The sequence below is a fragment of the Podarcis vaucheri genome, assembly GCF_965113315.1.
Source record: "Podarcis vaucheri genome assembly, chromosome: 16".
NCBI classification, from domain to species: Eukaryota; Metazoa; Chordata; class Lepidosauria; order Squamata; family Lacertidae; genus Podarcis; species Podarcis vaucheri.
The window spans coordinates 16,600,528-16,620,211 of NC_138754.1; the positions used below are offsets into that span (position 1 = coordinate 16,600,528).

General features: G+C 47.6%; 1 protein-coding gene across 1 annotated transcript; it reads left to right on the forward strand.

Annotated features, from left to right (window-relative positions):
* The first annotated feature begins 4,276 nt into the window (after positions 1-4,276).
* On the forward strand, positions 4,277-17,235 carry LOC309521617 (intelectin-1-like). Its single transcript, XM_082204326.1, has 8 exons — positions 4,277-4,420; positions 6,329-6,401; positions 8,263-8,418; positions 9,501-9,748; positions 10,858-11,016; positions 12,233-12,353; positions 14,227-14,330; positions 16,790-17,235. The coding sequence occupies exons 1-8, from the start codon at positions 4,313-4,315 to the stop codon at positions 16,940-16,942; spliced, it is 1,122 nt and encodes a 373-aa protein (XP_082060452.1). The 5' UTR covers positions 4,277-4,312; the 3' UTR covers positions 16,943-17,235.
* Positions 17,236-19,684: the final 2,449 nt, after the last annotated feature.

A 19,684-nucleotide genomic window follows, 5' to 3' on the forward strand; every position in this document is an offset into this window, starting at 1 on the left:
TTTTTATAAATATTTTATTAAGTTTTCAAATACAAAGTTAGAAACATACACTGAAGAAAAAAGTAAAAGAACAAGAAAAAGAAAAAAAGAAAAAGAAGAAAAGAAAACCAACCATTCAACACATTTTTTATATAACTAACTGGACTTCCTCGCATCTCCCTTATCCTGCATTCTTTATAATAAAGATATCAGCAAATTATTACCTTGTTTCGTACCTTATTTTGTACTTTTCAAATACTATACCTCTAAATTTAACATACTTTTCATCAGTTACTTATATCTTAAATTAAACATAGTATTACCTTAGATTTTGACCTTTTCTTACTTAAAATATAATTTCCTGTTTCCCAAATCTAATTGCTGAAGCTATAGTTTCCGAATCGTGTAAATTTTTAACATTCATACAACTTATATTGTTTTTGTAAATAGTCCTTAATTTTTTTCCAGTCCTCTTCCATTGTTTCTTCTCCCAAATCTCAGATTCTGCCAGTCATTTCAGCCAGTTCCATGTAGTCCATCAATTGCGTCTGCCACTCTTCCAGTGTGGGCAAATCTTGTGTCTTCCAATATCTTGCGATAAGTATTCTTGCTGCTGTAGTTGCATACATAAAGAAAGTTCTATCCTTCTTTAACCCTTTCTGGCCAACAATGCCCAAGAGGAAGGCCTCTGGTTTCTTGGGAAAGGTATACTTAAATACATTTTTTAACTCATTATAGATCATTTCCCAGAAGGCCTTCACTTTTGGACAAGTCCACCGGAGGTGAAAGAATGTCCCTTCAGCCTCCTTACATTTCCAACATTTATTATCAGACAGGTGATATATTTTTGCAAGCTTGACTGGGGTCATGTACCACCTATAAATCATTTTCATAATATTTTCCTTCAAGGCATTACATGCCGTGAATTTCATTCCGGTGGTCCATAACCTTTCCCAGTCCTCAAACATGATGTTATACCCAATATCCTGAGCCCATTTTATCATGGCTGATTTGACTGTCTCATCCTGAGTGATTTTCTCTTCAACCTGCCCTCCATCCTCTTGCGGAAAACTCTTTGTCTGCCCTGCCCGTATCTCGTTTTTGCTTTTTAATTCCACACACGCACCCTTCGGACTTCGTGGCAATCGGGCGCGCGGGCGCGTTTCCTAAGAGAGTGAGGACCTCCGCCTCCTCCCCACCTGCTCCCTCGCCAGCCAGCCAGCCGCGCGCCCTAGCCGGAGAGCCCCGGCCGTCCCCGTCGCGCAATCGGCTGGATCTCCCTTCCGCAGGTCGTGCTCACAACTCGGCCCAGGGACCCCCCAGTAGCGGATCTCCGGCCCAGCTGAAGAATCCGACAACAAGCCCCCTCCTCCCCAATCGCTCCGCCGAAATACGCTCCAAAACCCCCCAGATAGGCCGCCGGCCGCCAAGTCTCGTGGCGCCCTGAGCGAGGGTCTCTCCCCAACACCGCCACCTCGAACTGCGTTCTCCCGGCTACCTGAGCGAACCAGCGGCAGGACCCCTGTATGGGCCCCCCCAATATTTTTTATAAGTCGGCGCCCCTGGGCCTGATCTGCCCACCCCCCACCCCAAGCAAAGGTCACACTGCTTTCAAAATAAAGGAAGCCACAGCCTGTCTCCTTTTTAAGGTGGAACGGAAATATCCTAACAGGGACCCCATGGGGATGCAAATGTATATAGGCATTTCTTTCCCACCCTTTTCACCAAGGAGCTCAAGGTGACATACATGGTTCTCCTCCCCATACTGATTTAATCCCCACAACCACCCTGTGAGGTAGGTTAGGCTGAGAGGCAGCAACTGAGCTTCATGGTCAAGTGGGCATTCGAACCCTTGTCTCCCAGGTACTAGTCTGACTCTTAAGCACTAAAGGTAAAAAAGGAAAAGGACGCCTGGACAGTTAAATCCAGTCAAAGGTGACGATGGGGTTGCAGCGCTCATCTCGCTTTCAGTCCGAGGGAGCCGGCGTTTATCCACAGACAGCTTTCTAAGTCATGTGACCAGCATGACTAAACCGCTTCTGGTGCAATAGAATGCTGTGACGGAAACCAGAGCGCACGGAAACCCCGTTTACCTTCCCTCCGCAGCGGTACCTATTTATCTACTTGCACTGGTGTGCTTTTGAACTGCTAGGTAAGCAGGAGCTGGGACGGAGCAACAGGAGCTCACCCCGTTGTGCGGATTTGAACCACCAACCTTCTGATCAGCAAGAGGCTCAGTGGTTTAGATCACAGTGCCACTCACTACACCTAACTGGCTTACAACAACTCTGGGGCAAGTGACATTGAAGCTGAGTCCAAAAGGGGTTGCAGGTACCATGGATGGGCAGGGCCTGCGAGGCACTTGAAAGCCCCATCAGCTGGTTGTCGGGCCTTCAAAGCGCAGCAGAGGGCTCTCTGCAAACATCCATCTGCTTAGTTTGGCTGCAGTCTTCATGATTAGTTCAGGACTCCCATGCAAGGGAAGTTGCCTGCACATGTGACATTTTAAATGTACCAGATGCTCTTTGCATAATCCATTAAACCACATGACACTCAGAACAACCTATTCATTAAAATCTAGTCAAGGCTGGCTTTTGTGAACCTGTCACTTCGTGCTTTTTACACAACCACCAATGCTCTCAGTAACTACTGATCAACATACCCGGAAAGGGGTTGTATTTTTTGTGGGTTTTTTACACCCTTTATTACCTTGATTTATGAACTCTTCTTTCTTAGAACCAGGATCTGATCAGGAATTCTATCTTTAAATAAATAAATGAGTATTTGACTTGGGTCCCCCCCCACACACAGAAAAGCACTGTAATATATATTTTAGTGATCCAATATGCAAATATTTTTTCTCCTAACCTAACCAAAGATTTTATTTTGTTTGGATTTCATTTTCCTCATTATCCTGGCACTGTTTCCATGTTGCACAATATGCAAACACATTTATGTCTGCAGAGGACTTTCCCCCTTTTTTGCCACAGCAATGTTGTTCATTGAATGTGCGCATGGGGCTATAGCAGAGCTCTCCAAACTTTTCATGTTGGCGACACACTTTTTAGACATGCATCAATTTCGCGACACAGCAATTCAGTTTTAATAGCAACTGGAGGTTAAACTAACCCCTTGTAAGAGATACAGACGCATACATAAACTGCAATGACAAAATGTACGGGGACACAGTTACACACCACAACTGGCACACAGCTGGCAGAGTTTGGAAAGCTCTGGGATATCAGGTCCCTGACATTTCCACACTTAATGTAAAGCTGTAGATAAAAGAGTACAGGCCACTAAGTGATGGAAGTAGGAAGTGCAGGGGATAACATTGCGCCCAAACCCAAGCCTGCTGCAGGTCTGTTTCACGCTGAATAGAGTTGCAATATAGCTACTGGAATAAGTTACTGGACAGATAGATGGATGCCTGGGCCATTTGTACCTCATTGTCAGCTAGCTCCTTGGCACCCAAACAGTGTGGCTGCTGGCTCACCCCAAGAAAAACTGTCTCTGGATTAGGTGTTCTTGGTGGGCATAGGCACCAACCCCCAGGGGCTGAGGCAGTTTCAGCCCTCCCCCACTCCATGTATTTTTTTGAGCCCCTCCATTGTGCCAGGCCACCTCAATCTTCTGGAGAAGTTGTAGCCTCTGGTGGTGGGGATTTTCTTATAGTGAAAGAGGGAAGACTGCAGGGGTTAAGTAGTTTTGCACAATCCTGTTTTAGAGCGGCAGGTTCCAAGCTTTTCTGAGCTTCCACCCCACTGCATAGATTTATACCCAGTGGCCCCCTACCCTAACTCTATAAAAAGAGTTAGCGGTTTGGAAAACCCACTAAGAAAGTTTAATTCAACAAAATTAATGAACTTGATTTAGTGAGACCAGCCTTTCAGAATCTGAGAGTCGTTTACACCTCCAGCACCACCCCGGCTAGCAAAAGACCCTAAACCTCTTAGTAGCATGTGTAGGAAGACACTTGGGTCAGCTTCTGGTTTATCATGTCTGACAAAGTTCCCCCAAAGACAGGGCTGCAACTGAACACATAGCAGGAGGCCAGTGATATTGTTTTGGAGGTTTCTAGGTGCAATTTTAATTTCAGTGATATGCAACTCTGGAATGCAAGGCATCCAGTAACTTTCACTTCTGCACCTTCTGTTGCAAAAAGTCTTGACTTCCCACCCAACTAGAAAGTCAGGCTTGCAGGGGATGCCCCATGTCTGAAAATGAAGTCTTTTCCCGGAAACATTGCTGAAACTGTGAAACCCTTCATCTGCTGCTCGGCAAACTCACCCTGCTCTTTGTACAAACAATTCTGGAGTCTGATAGTTCCTTGATGTTATCCCCCTGGCTGTTGACTTTTGTCAGCAAGCTGCTAATAAAAGGCAGGACAGAGGCGACCTCTGCACATCAGAAGACCAGAACATCGACATCTCCTAACCAGGTGAGCCAGGAACTTTCCTTCAAAGCATAATAGTGTGATAGAATATGGAGGGAACAAGTCACACTCCCTTTGAACACAGAGAACCCACCACTGTAGAGCAGTAGGATTCAGCGGTTGCTGTGTTGATATCAGTTTTGGACAAACTTGAAGACCCAAAGGGAGACAAGAGGGTTGTGGTGTATCAGTGACTGGTCTCTTTGCATTGCGGCAAATAGCAGCTGCGGGTGGGTGATGTTCCTGGCCGCTGCTGCTGGTGGTAACAAGAATAACAGTGGTGGTCCTGGTTGATGGGGTGGAGTGTTACTACTACTAGGTTGGTATCAGTGCTTCCGACTGGTACTGTTGCACAATACCCCAACCTTCAAGTGGTGCAAGATCCCGTGGGTTACAGGGAATGAGGCACAGCAGAGACTACGGTGTCTTTAGGATATATGGTTTATGTACAACCTGAGCCTACAAGGGAGGGATTCACAGCATCAGCACCACCAAAGGGGCTTGTTTCTCCCATAGCTGCAGCCTGGATTCAAGCAGAAATCAAACATCGTGGTCTCGATCTCTCTCCGCCTTTTCCAGCCAGCAACTTTCCCCAGCCTTCTTATCACACATCACAGCCAATTCTCAGCTCTAGTTAGGAGGAGCTGAAGGAGGGTCCCCCCCCCATTTGCCTCTGGCAAAGGGCCCCCTCTCATTTCCTGCAGGCTGTCAGATAACGCCACGTCTGGCCCCAGGCTAGGATCCGCACCTGTGGGCAGAATATTCAGAGCAGACGTCCTTTGGTCTTGCAGTTATGGCTGTGATCGTGGAAGAGCAGACATACAACGCTGCTCGACTTCAGTCATGGAAAACTTCAGATGGTCTCAAATGCAGGGGCCAGATTACTGATTTGGGTTCCTATTAGATCTTATATAACCCATTGTTTCAAAACAGCGGCACTGGTTGCCCGTTCATTCCCGGACCCAAGTCAAGGTGCTCATGTTAGCACTCAAAGCCCTAAATGACTCAGGCCCCAAATATCTGAAAGACTGTCTCCTTCCCTGCAGACGCTCCAGGAGGTGGTGTGGTTAAGATCAGCAGGGGGGGGGGTGTCCTCTTGGTAGTTCCTTCGCCCTCAGATGATCAGGGGTGCGGGTGGCCCAAGGAGAGAGGGCTTTCTCTGTGGTGGCCCCTAAGTTGTGGAAGTCCCTGCAAAAGCACATCTGGCACCTTCATCCTACAGCTTTCGGAGGATGCTGAAGACGCACCGCTTTGCCCTGGCTTTTGATGCTTGAGGGATATATTATTAGGACCCACCATATTTTTATGGTTGTAAACTGTTTTTTTATTGTTTTTAATATTGTTTTTAATGCTGTAACCCACCATGGGACCTTAGGGTGAAGGGAGGGGAATGGATGGATGGATGGATGGATGGATGGATGGATGGATGAATGAAGGTTGGTGTGGATGGGCCATGGATAGCTCAGTCAGTAGAGCAGGAGACTCTTGATCTCAGGGTTGTGAGTTCAAGGCCCACGGTGGGCAAAAGATTCCTCATTGCAGGGGGTTGGACTAGATGACCCTCGTGGTCCCTTCCAACTCTACAATTCTAAAGCAAGTGATGAATCGTGTTGATTGTGGGGCGCTGGATTAAGAGAGATGAATTGTTCAGTCCTTTGACTAAGACCACTGCTTTTCTTTCTGGGGGGATGCATAACCTTAAACATTTTGTGAATCTTTGTACTTTTGTCCATTTATTGTATTTCTTTTTCCCGATTTGAACTATAAAATAGTGATTTTCTTGAGTCAAAAGAGAGTACCCCTAAACATTTTTTTTTATTTTTTAGGGGGGGGAGCACTGATTAAGGCCCACCAGTTCCTATGGGTGAGCCACCCCTGTCATTGACTCACCAGCCCTCTCATTTTCACCCACAGAAAGAGCCCACCATGAAGCGATTTGCTCTCCTCCTTTTACTCTTGGCTGACCTCCCAAAGGGGGACCTGTGTGGTAAGTATATGCTGGTGCCGGGGGGGGGGGACACTGTGCCAGGATGTTGTGCTTTTCTTTGGTCTTTTTTGGGGGGGGCAAGGGGCCTTTCCATACACATTTGGCAAATCTCGGGGCAAACTCTTGGAACCTTTGTGTTGGAAGGGCACCTCCAAAGGACATCTAGCCGAGCCCCCTGCCAATGAAGAAGATGCACACCTGCAGCACCCAGTGATAAGTACCTATCCAGCCTCCGCTTAAAAGCCACTAGTGACTGAAGAGCCTCTCACCTTCCAGGACTCTGTGTTCCACGGCTGGACACCTTGTGCCATCAGGAAGTTCTCCCTGCTATTGAGTCAAAATCCTATTTCTCGTAAATCGAAACTCCTGGTTTCAGCCCTCCCCTTCGGAGGAACATAAATCAGATCTGCTCTCTGTGAGTGCTCTTCAGATGTTTGAAGGCGGTGGTTGTATCTTAAGAACATAACAAACATCTCCTGGGTCAGGCGGCCAACCACCCGTCTAGTCCAGCATCCTGTTCTCACAGGGGCCAAACAATTGCCAGTGGGAAGCCCGCAATCAGGATCCGAATGCAAGAGCCCCCTCCCTCCTGTGGCTTCCAGCAACTGCTAGTAGCCATTGATAGTCTCCTCCTCCTCCTCCTCCTCCATGAATTTGCCCAATCCTCTTTGAAAACCATCCAAGCTGGTGGCCACCACTGCCCCCTGTGGTAGGGAGTTCCATAGTTTAACTACCGGTATGTACTACGTGAAGAAGCCCTTTTGTTTCTCCATCCTGACTCTTCCAATATTCCACTTCATTAGATGTCCCCCGGGTTCTAGTGTCAGGAGAGTGGTCGGTGTGTGTGTGTGTGTGTGTGTGTGTGTGTGTGTGTGTGTGTGTGTCTCAGCCTTTGGTCTCTTCTCCAGATTGAACAAAGCTTCTTAAACCTTTTCTCAAAGGATTGGCTTCCCAGGCCCTTGACTGCCCCCATTTCCAGTTTGTTAATATCCCTTCCTGACAACCAGAACTGGAAACAGTATTCAGGTGAAATCTGACCAAAGTAGAATGGAGCAGTACCAGTGCTGTTGGGTTGTGTGTTTTTTTAAAGGGTACTCACGGGTACACAGTACTGGCACCTCTTTTTTGTTGTTAAAAAGTGTGGCACTTACTGTAACAACTTCATGGTGAGTAAGGTAAAGGTAAAGGGACTCCTGACCGTTAGGTCCAGTCACGGACGACTCTGGGATTGCGGCGTTCACCTTGCTTTATTGGCCGAGGGAGCCGGCGTACAGCTTCCGGGTCATGTGGCCAGCATGACTAAGCCACTTCTGGTGAGCCAGAGCAGCGCATGGAAACACCATTTACCTTCCCGCCGGAGTGGTACCTATTTATCTACTTGCACTTCGTGCTTTCGAACTGCTACGTGGGTAGGAGCAGGGACCGAGCAACGGGAGCTTCCTCCTGTCGTGGGGATTCAAACTGCCAACCTTCTGACCTATTTTTCCAGGGAAAAAAGTACTGACCATTACTTCTCACATTCTGGACACTATACTTCTTTTGATACAACCTAGAATTGCACTGGCCCATTTTGCTGCCATACTACACTGCTGGCTCATGTTTTGCTTATCCATTAAAACCCTGGAAGCCTTTTCCTAGGTTCTGCTCTCAAGCCAAGTTGTCACCCTTCCTGTATTTTGTCCCTGTGAGTCTGCCTACGTAAGTGCATTGATCTCTGTTGAAATTCATGTTGTTAGTTCTGGCCCAGTTCCCCGTCCTGCCAAGGTCACCCTGGATCCTGCTTCCGTCTTCCAACCTGGGCAACTCCCTCTCCATATGTCTGGGTAACTCAGCCTGTTCACACCTATTGTCCTGCATGCAGATAGCAGCTGCTGCCTCAGCTCCGCAAAGAAAGATGTCCTCGGTCTGCTGCAGAAGTGGGAAGAGGCGTCATCCTGCAGCACAAGCAATCCACACGGTCTTCACAAGCTTCCAAGGAGCTGCAAAGAAATCAAGAGCTCCTCACCAGGGTGCACAGGTGAGGAAATAAGCAGCTGTTCCGTGGACTACAACTCCCATCATCCCTAGCTAACAAAGACCTGTGGTCAGGGATGATGGGAATTGTAGTCCGTAAACAGACCCAAGTTTGGGAAACACTGATCTAAAGGTAGCCAAGTCTTCTTAAGACCACCCAATTGCTTGATCCTGTATTGATCCTGAAGGAGTTAAGACAGTTATGATTAAATGGGCGCAAGATTTTGATCACAATATTGAATTAGAGATGTGGGAAAGATTATGGACAAAAACAATTAAATTCACTGCATGTACGGCATTAAAAGACAATTTAATGAAGATGATGTATAGGTGGTATTTGATGCTGACTAGCTAAAATGTATAGAATTTAAGATAAGGTATGTTGGAAATGTAAGGAGAAGGAAGGGAATTTATTTCATATGTGGTGGGTGTGTCCTAAGATTAAAGCCTACTGGGGTATGATATATAATGAACTGAAAAAGATTTTCAAAAATACCTTTAGTAAAAAAACCAGAGGCTTTCTTATTAGGGATAATAGGTAAAGAAATTCCCAAAAAAGACATAAATATATTTATGTATGCTACCACGGCAGCAAGGATACTTTTAGCCCAGAAATGGAAGCAACAAGAACTTCCAACGTCGGAAGAATGGCAGACAAAGATGATTGAATAGGTTAAGCTGGCGAGATTGACGGGGAAAATCCGAAACCAGTGCAACTGTTTGAAAAGGACTGGAATAAATTTGTACAATATATGAAGGAACATTGCAAACATTTGAAAACATTTCCAGGATTGATTTAAAATATTTTGTAAGGTTATGATTTGATACCTGTTTATAAATATTAGAAGTAAGTCTTTTAAGTATGAAGATAAGGTAAATAGGGTGATGATTTAGAAATGCGAAGATAAAACTGATTACATATAGAAGTCAGGGAGGGGGAGGGGAGGAAGTCAAAGCTCAATTTGAGCAAAGATATATGTGATGAAGAAATTTTATTTGGTTGTTATAAAGGAAAAAAGAAAATTTAATAAACATTATATTAAGGGGCGGGGGAAAGGTCCTGTCTTGATCCTGTCTTTTGAGCAGATGGGTTGTATTTCCTGGCCACGGAAGACGGAGAGATCTACCAGACCTTCTGTGACATGACCACCAACGGAGGAGGCTGGACTCTGGTGGCCAGCGTCCACGAAAACAACATGTATGGGAAATGCACCGTGGGGGACCGCTGGTCCAGCCAGCAAGGCAGTAACGCCAACTACGCTACAGGAGATGGAAACTGGTCCAACAACTCCACCTTTGGGTCAGCTATAGCCTCAACCAGTGATGACTACAAGGTGAGACTGTCTTTGTAGTGGCGCAATAGGTGAACGATACCCTTTGTCTGCCTATTCAGAAGTCCACTGCTACTGAGTTCAGCAGAGCTTGGCCCCAGCAGTAATGTAAAGCATGTGAAAGGTTAAAATAACAAGAGATGGAAACAAATTAAAATCCGCGTCAACTTTCTAAACATCTGGGGAGGGTTGTCTAAACTGGAGGCTCCGAGGAAAGGTACAATGACAGCACTGGCTGATATCAAGAGGCAGGGAGTTCCAAGGTTTCACCATATTAAATGACTGAGTTCTTACAAATGTGGGTCTTATGCGGCACCTGTATGAGAATGGCAATTCTGCCAATTGAAGGTACATCGGGAAATGTTTCAAAGACATCCCCCTAAAAGGCAAAAACAGGGACAAAAATAGACTGCCTGTACAGGCCACAAATATACCATATTTTTCGCTCTATAGGACGCACCGGACCATAGAACACACCTTGTTTTAGAGGGGGAGAACAAGAAAAAAAATTATCCCCCTCTCTGCTCAGCGCCCCTTCAGCGAAGTGGCAAGAGAAACGGAGCCCCTTCCATTTCTCCTCCTGCTTGGCTGAAGGGGCGCTGCGCAGCTCTCCCTCTCTGCTGAAGCCAGGAGAGTCTTGCTCTCCTGGCTTCAGCAAAAGGAACCTGAAGCCTGCAGAGCACAGCGGGAACTCACGCTGCGCTCCGGAGGCTTCAGGCGGCTATCCCTGAAGCCTGGAGAGCGAGAGGGGTCAATGCACACCGACCCCTCTTGCTCTCCAGGCTTCAGCGAGAGCAACACAAAGCCTCCGGAGCGCGGAGGGAGCGCTCCCTCTGCGCTTCGGAGGCTTCGCGTTGCTATCGCTGAAGCCAAGGAGCCTGCATTAGCTCTATAGGACACACACACATTTCCCCTTAATTTTTGGAGGGGGAAAAGTGCATCCTATAGAGCGAAAAATACGGTAATCAGTGGAACTTGCAAGGGGGGGAAATACAGAGGAAGAGGCTCTTTCTCGACAGTGTCTCCTGTTACTGTAAAAGACACACACACACCCCAATTTAACAACCAAACCCTCCTCCCCCTCTAACACCCCTGATTCTCTTTCTTTCCAGAATCCTGGCTATTATGACCTTGAAGCAGCAGACATGGCCATATGGCACGTCCCCAACAACACCCCCATGAAGAAATGGCGCGAGTCTTCGCTCCTGAGATACCGCACCGAAACCGGGTTCTTGTCTGAGCTTGGAGGGAACCTTCTCAGGCTCTACCAGGTAAGCAAGTCAGGACTCAGGATTTCTGCCGGCTGACTCGGCATTTGGGATTTGGGTGGTTGAGCGGGGCAGGAGACCTCCCCCCCTTTTTTTTTAGTAATCGGGACCCAGGAAGCTCCCTCAAAACCATCTACACTGACAGACAGCAATGGCTCTCCAGGATTTTAGACAGGAGTGTCCCTCTAACCTCACCTGGGGAGGCCATCAGCAGGGATTGAACCTGGGACCTTCTGCTTTCAAGGCAGACCCTCTGCCACTGAGCTACAAGGGCCCTTCCCCAGGCCTCCAGGTTTCCCTAGGAAAGCCCTGCTGTGGCGGAGACCCCAGATCAGGGCCCCATCTGAGCCTGGGGCCTCCAGCAAGCCCACAAGCAGGGCAGGAAGGCACCCCCTGGTCACATACTGGGGTCTCACGGACCCTCCAAGTGCCCCCATTTTCAATGGACAGTCCCAGATTTACAGAAGCCATCCCAGTTTCTGATTTGGTCCTGGAATGTTCTTGCTTTTACTTAGGTAAAGGTAAAGGGACCCCTGACCATTAGGTCCAGTCATGACCGACTCTGGGGTTGCAGAGCTCATCTCGCTTTATTGGCCGAGGGAGCCGGCGAACAGCTTCCAGGTCATGTGGCCAGCATGACTAAGCCGCTTCTGGCGAACCAGAGCAGCGCACGGAAACGCTGTTTACCTTCCCACCGAAGCGGTACCTATTTCTCTACTTGCGCTTTGACGTGCTTTTGAACTGCTAGGTTGGCAGGAGCAGGGAGCAACAGGAGCTCACCCCATTGCAGGGATTTGAACCGTCGACCTTCTGATCGGCAAGTCCTAGGCTCTGTGGTTTAACCCACAGCGCCACCCGCATCCCATCGCTTTTGCTTAGGACGTCCCTGTTTTCATCAGAGAAACACTGGAGAATATGGAATAGTGTGTCCCTAATTTCATCCAAGTCTGGGATGAGGCTGGGTGGGAGATTTGGGGGGTCTCTCTGAGGCAGAGGAGACAGAAAAAGTGGGAGCAGCTCCACCCTAGAAGGGGCCCAATTCACCCGCTGTCTTTTTGTACTGGGGCTCCCGTCCCCTTGGCCTGTGTCACATTCCTGTGCTGAGAGTAATTAGATGTTCTGGATCTCCTTTCCTCCCTTATGGATCTTTTCTGCATGAGCATGAGGAACCCCACAAGCCCAAAGCGAGCCTCAGATCCCTTCCTGCTTCTCTTTTCAGAAATACCCCGTGACCTATGGGATTGGCACCTGCCAGACCAACAACGGCCCAGCCGTCCCCGTCACCTACGATGCAGGGAGTGCCCAGAATACCTCGGACTACTATTCTCCAAACGGGCGAAGTAAGTCTTGCTTCCTTTGACCAGACTATGGCTGAGCATAAATAAGAAATGGGGGGGGGCAGATGAGGGCTCTGGTGAGGTCTCTCCTCGACCTGCTGCTCAACTCACTCAGGTACCTAACTTGACTGCCTGCCTAACTATTTGCCAAGATGCTTTGTTGCAAGGCCTGAGACACATTTATTGAAAAACTGGGTTTACTGAAGAACCGGGTTCCCTCGCATTCTCACCTTACCTGGCTTATTTTTAAAAAAATACTGTATTTTTCGCTCTATAGGACACACTTTTTCCCCTCCAAAAATGAAGGGGAAATGTGTGTGCGTCCTATGGAGCGAATGCAGGCTGCGCACCCCGGGCTTCAGGCAGCTATCCGCAAGCCTTTGGAGCCCGGTGGGAGTTCCACGGCTAAAAACGAAGCCAAGACAGCGAGCGGGATCCATCCCGCTCGCTGTCTTGGCTTCTGCCAAAGCCGCGCGCAGCCTCTCCCGGATGGAGAGGTTGCGTGCGGCTAAAGAGGAAGCCAAGACAGCCAGCAGGATGGATCCCGCTTGCTGTCTTGGCTTCTTTGCTCTTTGGGGCTGGGGGGGGGAAATAATAATTCCCCCCTTTATTTCCCCCCTCCCTAAAATCTAGGTGCACCCTATGGTCCGGTGCGCCCTATAGAGCGAAAAATACGGTAAATAACAAATTATGTATCTCTTCAACAAGGGTTTAGGATGCGGCAGTGCGACTGAGGCTCAAGTTACGCAGTTATGTGTGGCACGGAGAAAGCAAATAGAGAAGTTTTTGTCCCTCTCTTGTTTAACACTAGAACTCATGCACATCCCATGAAGCTGAATGTTGGAAGATTCAGGACAGACCAAAAAATGAGGGCTTCTTCAGGAAGTGCATAGATAAATTATTGTAGAATTTGCTCCAACTTGGATGGCTTTAAAAGAGGATTAGACAAATTCATTGGGGGTATTGGTTTGTGGTTTTGGTGTTGTTTCTATCATGTGTTTTGTGCTTTCATATTGTATTTTTATGTCGTGAACCACTCTGAGTTCTGCTGATGAAGGGCGGTACACAGATTTTAATAGTAGTAATACTAGATGGCTATCCTCTGTCTCCATGCTCAGAGGCAGTAATGCTTCTAAATAGCAGTTCTTGGAAACCACAGGAGGAGAGAGGGGCTGTTCTGCTCTGGTCCTGCTTTTGGACTTCCCAGAAGGGGCATCTGGTTGGGCCCTGTGAGAACAGGATGCTGGGCCATAGCTGTCAACTGTCCCTTATTTGGCGGGAAACTCCTTTATCCCAGCGCCGTGTCCCGCTGCTGTCCCTTATTGATGATGTCCCTTAAATTTCCTGGGTTTCAAAGGAAGCAGCTCATCTCCCTCCCTCCCTGCTGGCCAGGGAAGAGGGGGACGCCAAGTGTGTTGCTTGGCTGCGTTGCTCACCCAATAAGGAGTCTAAGAACGACTGGGGGGGTGGAGCTTGAATGCCTTGTGCCAATCAAATCGGCCGCGCTGCCTGGGGACTCGCCTTTGCTCAGCCCTTCCCAGCGGAGAGGCGACGGTGGTTTTCCTTGCTGCGTCCCCTTTGCCGGGTTGCTGCGAGGGGAACCACCGCTTCAGGCTTCGTTTGGCTGCTGGCTGGGCTTTCTGCCTTTGGCTCGGAGGGGCTCAGAAGTTGAACATACCTGTGCCCGGAAAATCCCTTGTTTTGGCTGCTGTTCCCTTATTTTCAAATCTGTAAGTTGACAACTATGTGCTGGGCTAGGTGGGCTCCTGGCTTGATCCAGCTGGCTTTTCTGATGTCGTTACACCCAGCTGCTGGCCAAGGTTTTCCACCAGAGGGACTAAAGACACTTCTGCTATTTCTCCTTTCTTTTTCTCAGCCGAATTTGTCGCTGGCTTTGTGCAGTTCCGAGTGTTTAATCACGAGAAAGCCGCCATGGCTCTGTGCCCTGGTGTTAAAGTCACAGGATGCAACACAGAACACGTGAGTCTCCTCACCAGCCTTGAATCCACAGCAAGACGCCCTCTTGTCTCTTCTTGGCTTCTGCTAGTTTCCCCTCCCAACAGCCACTTTTAAAGGATTTGAGTAGTCTCTGCATGTCCTCCACTTTTAACTTAGGATACTGAGGGTTTCCTGTATCCCCTGAAGTTCCTTTTGCCAGCTGAGGCCCTCCTCTTCCACAAAACCCTCAACTCTTGCTTGCCTTCTGTTATAAAACTGCTCCTTTTCCCTTATGGGGTACCCAAGAGTCCATATAGAGTCCTTATGTAGGTTCTCTATCGGTAGGAGAAAATAACAGAGGCCAACCAGAGAATATTGAGAAGCAAAGCAGCTAGTAAGCCTGATCTTTATTAAACTGTTGCAACAGGGTGCTCCCCCCCCCCCACAGGAGGGAGGAGGAACCCAGAACAATGATGTGCAAGCCCTTATACAGTGGTACCTCAGGTTACATACGCTTCAGGTTACAGACTCCGATAACCCAGATATAGTGCTTCAGGTTAAGAACTTTGCTTCAGGATAAGAACAGAAATCATGCTCCGGCGGCGTGGTGGCAGTGGGATGCCCCATTAGCTAAAGTGGTGCTTCAGGTTAAGAACAGTTTCAGGTTAAGAACGGACCTCCGGAACAAATTAAGTACTTAACCCGAGGTACCACTGTATAGACTTTTGAAATTGCCACCCTGTAGATCAAGACACGGGTGACGCTGTGGTTTAAACCACTGAGCCTAGGGCTTGCAGATCGGAAGGTCGGCGGTTCGAATCCCCACGACGGAGGTCCCAGCTCCTGCCAACCTAGCAGTTCAAAAGCACGTCAAAGTGCAAGTAGATAAATAAATGTTGCATTCCAAAAGCAAGGAAGGATTGGATTAATAAAACACACACGAGGCTTGCCCAGCAAGACTCTGGGAGGAAGTGCCAATAATAATTTGTGCACCCCTTGGCCCAGGTCGTTTTATTCACAAAAGAACTTTTTACACAGTGTTCGTAAGAACCAATCAGATTTCCTCTGAGCATTTCAAAAACCCCATGTGGGACAAAGTCAGATCAGAAGAAATCCTTTTAACTACAAAGAAACTATTTCCTACTTGAGCATGCATACATGGTTAAGCTAAATAAACAGGAACCAAGGAGGAATGCATTTAGTACCCCACCGGAGGTCATAAACCCATAGGAAAGAAAGACACATTTACCATCTCCATGTAAACTCTGTTCCTGGCTCTTAAGATCTATCTAAAGATTAACAAAACTAACAAAAGCTACATAAAAGCTACCTTCTACCTTTATGGCTCAGGATGCCTGGTGAACAACTGGCCTGTGTTTAGAATGCTTTTACTTGCCTGTCAGGCGTAGAGAAAGAAAATGGCAGAGGTGCAGAGGCTTGTGGGATTCGATCAGAAATTACTGTCAATGACTCAAACCCAGTCAAGCAATGCTTTCATTGCGACACAATGGCTTGTTCCATTTTTCATAATTCCTCATAGCAATCCCACCTGACCCCCACATACCGCTCCGGCGGGAAGGTAAACAGTGTTTCCGTGCACTGCTCTGGTTCGCCAGAAGCAGCTTAGTCATGCTGGCCACATGACCTGGAAGCTGCCTGCAGACAAACGCTGGCTCCCTCGGCCAGTAAAGCCAGATGAGCGCTGCAACCCCAGAGTTGTTCGCGACTGGACTTAACTGTTGGGGTCCTTTACCTTTTAGATCAAGACCACCCCACAATACATCATACATACATCACAGACGGGACAGTCTACAGCAGAATCCTGCCTGGCAGAAAACTTGTTAATGGGTTTACCTGGACAGCTTGGCCATTCTTTTGTGATGATATATACTTACAATAATTCCTGAGTCCAGGTCACAGGCTCACCCTATTCATACCCAAATGTGCCCTTAAGGCAGGATTTGTGAGCACAGAGACAATGGCAAGGCTTTTCCCATTTCCATCCAAACTGCGGAGGAATATTTGAGGTCACTGAAAGAGTCAAAATGGCTTTCAGACATGTTGTTTATATATTTATGTATGTGTTTGCCTGGTATATTTATGAACATTTATTTTATATCTTAGACCTTATAATTCTCACAACACCTTCCTTGTTATAAACAAACTGGGGGTGACCAAAGACTGGGCAGTCAGTGCATTTAGTAATGCAGCTCAAAAGTGCCACCACCTTGGGTGGTTTTTGCTGTTGCAAAAACTATCCCATTGCTGGCTGGCTAACAAGTGGCCTGATCACATTCTGATCCCTAAGTCCATCTCTCAGCAGAGTTCACAAGACTAGGTGTATTTTGTATGTGCCCCCTGAGTTTCTTTTTCTCCTTTGCTGCTGAGCTCTGCAATCCATCAAGCGCATTTCAAACTGCTATCCCATCCTCTCCGTAGGGCTTGCATCCCCTCCCAATTTGTCCCACCTCTCTGCCCTTGTTCTTTCTTCCCTTTCCTAGCATTGCATTGGGGGAGGAGGTTTCTTCCCAGAAGCCAGCCCTCGGCAGTGCGGTGACTTTGCCAGCTTCGACTGGGATGGCTACGGGACTCACAAAGGCTGGAGCGCTTCCAAAGAGATAACGGAGTCTTCCGTGCTGATCTTTTACCACTGATTCCAGCAGAGGCCGGTGCTGCAGAAACAGATGCGTCAGAGCCACAACTCTGAAGACGAGAAACTTCTATTTGGGGGGTGCAGCGGGGTTGGGGAACCTGGAGCCTTCTGGGGGCTGTTGACCAGCATGGCCAGTGATCAGGAATGCTGGGAGCTGCTGCAGTCCAACAACAGGCCCCCCCTTAAAATAATGTTTATTCATTTTCCATAAAAAACCAACCAATTATTAACAAATCAAATTCCCAACCTTGAATACCGAAACCTCAAAGGCAATAAAATTGTAAAAGCACTGCATTGAGATAGTCCCTGTGGGGTTTGTTGTCTGTGTGACCTAAGGAGATGCATTCCTTTGGAGAGGGCTTCCGGGTGAACATCGCCCTAACCTAAGAACATAAGAACAGCTTGGCTGCTGGATCATGTCCAGCCTCCTGTTCTCACAGTGGCCAAGCATCAATGGGAAACCCACAGGCAATTCTCTTTTAAAGCCATCAAGGTGGCGAGCACCCCTTCCTCCTGTGGGAGGGAGTTCCATAGTTCAACGGTGTGCTGTGTGAAGGACTTCCTTTTCTCTGTCCTGAATCTTCCAGCACTCAGCTGCATTGGATGTCCACGAGTTCTAGTGTTACAAGAGAGGGAGAGAAACTTTTATCCATCCACTGTCTCCACGCCATGAATAACTTTAGACACTTCTATCGCATTGCTTCTTACTTACCTTTTCTCTAAACTAAAAAGTCCCACATGCTTTTCTTCATATCAATCCCTGGATATCCACACAGGAATTTTATCTGCTGATCCCAGCTAGACTTAGTGAAGGGTGTAAGAATCACATCATCATCATCATCATCATCATCATCATCATCATCATTATTAATGTTGCACTTCTGACACCAGTGTTGCATGTAGCCCAAACTCTGAGTAGCCAGACTCTAGGTGTGCCTGCATTCACCCAAGGTCCAGTTTCCTTAGAATGAAACCATATAGAGACCATGGTATCTTTGGGATATATAGTTTTATTTACAGTACACATATACAATATATAACCTGCTCTCAGTGTTAACACCTCAACAGATCTTTCTTCCATGTTAGGGTTCCAGGGAAGCCCCAAGCCACAGCTTGGGGTCCAGGAGAGAGCAAGACAATATCTCTGTCTCTTCATATTCCAGCATCAACCCAACTCACACACAATTCCCCACTTTGTCCTATTGGTCTCCATATTAGGGTGACGGTGGCATCCAGCCAGGTGGAGTGGGAAAAGCCCACTCATTTGTCTCTATGGCAACAGAGCTCACTTGGTTAAGATGCAAATGACAAGTACTGTACTTAGCTTTCCTGACAAAGATACTCATAGACAGAGGATCACAGAGGCTAGCTTTCCTGACAAAGATACTCATAGACAGAGGATCACAGAGGCCCAGGGTATCATTCAGACTGACCCCCCTCACTCTAGCTAAATGAGGGGTGTGTATTTGGGTTAAATGTGGGTCTGGAATGGTGGGAGGTGACTGGCTCCCACTGGCAGCAGCTCTCCAGAGTTTCAGGCAGGGAGTCTCTCACAGCCCTAACTGGCAATGTCAGAATTTGAACCTGGTGCCTTCTGCAATGCAATGGGGAAGCGCCACCACTGAGCTATGGCTCTTCCCCTAAACTTGGGAGATATGAGTTCTCGACTGTATTTAAAAGGGCGGGATAGGTTCTCAGTAGAAACATTGCTTAAAGGGGAACCGCCTGGGAGAAGCTTAAGCTTCTCAAAGTGGAATGAAAGTGGAAGAGAGATGTTTCAGCCAGCTGCCAGACAGAATGGCAGGAGCCTCAAAGTTCCAAAGAAGCGTCAAGACGCAGGAGGCGCAGGATTGGCCCAGGGCACAAGTGGGTGGGTTGTCAGGGTAACAGTGACCCACCCTCCTTTGTGACATCTTATTTTTCTGCTCAGGGTGGGAGTTAGAAGCGAGGTAGTTAGTATGGGAGAGAATAGAAGAGGCTCTTGGTTTTGATGTTTACATATATATATATATATATATATATATATATATATATATGCAGGTTTTGGTGTCTTCGGGTGTCTTCCCGTGTAAGAGTCGGGGTGTCTGTGCGACGTTTCGACGAGGTCTCACTCGTCATCTTCAGGCTGGTGCCTTCGGCCTCTTGTTACCCCGGCGCGCACGTGCGGGCGCTCCAGCCGCTTCCCGGCTCGGCTCAGCCCGATTATCCATAGTGAATTGTATTTTGGGGTGTAGGCTGTTGAGATGTGTGAGGAAGCTATCTAGTTTTTCTTTCCCGTGTGGCCAAATTACAAAGGTGTCGTCAACATATCTGAGCCAAAGTTTGGGTTTGTGTTCTGACTTGTCTAAAGCATTGGTTTCAAAGTTTCCTCACACATCTCAACAGCCTACACCCCAAAATACAATTCACTATGGAAATAGAAGACAACAACCAACTCCCCTTTCTTGACGTCCTAATCTACAAAAAACCTGATGGCTCCCTAGGACACACTATCTACCGGAAAAAAACACACACCAACCGCTACTTACATGCACAATCACACCACCACCCTGCACAAATAAACTCCGTAGCCAAGACTCTCATCTCCAGAACCAAACGCCTGGCTGACAAAGACCACTTGACAACTGAGTTACAGAATCTCTCAAATGTGTTAATCGCCAATGGATACCAGAAAAACAAGGTTACGAAGCTAATCCAAAAAGAAACACCCCCCAAAAACCAAGACACAGAAGAAAACAATGGC

What these genes read in the sequence shown, in the direction of transcription:
- LOC309521617 (XM_082204326.1), top strand. Translation starts at nt 4,313, where the DNA reads ATGTTATCCCCCTGGCTGTTGACTTTTGTCAGCAAGCTGCTAATAAAA. An exon ending in CTATTCTCCAAACGGGCGAA is followed by an intron (nt 12,354 to 14,226) that starts GTAAGTCTTGCT and finishes TCTTTTTCTCAG; the next exon opens with CCGAATTTGTCGCTGGCTTT. An exon ending in CAGGATGCAACACAGAACAC is followed by an intron (nt 14,331 to 16,789) that starts GTGAGTCTCCTC and finishes TCCCTTTCCTAG; the next exon opens with CATTGCATTGGGGGAGGAGG.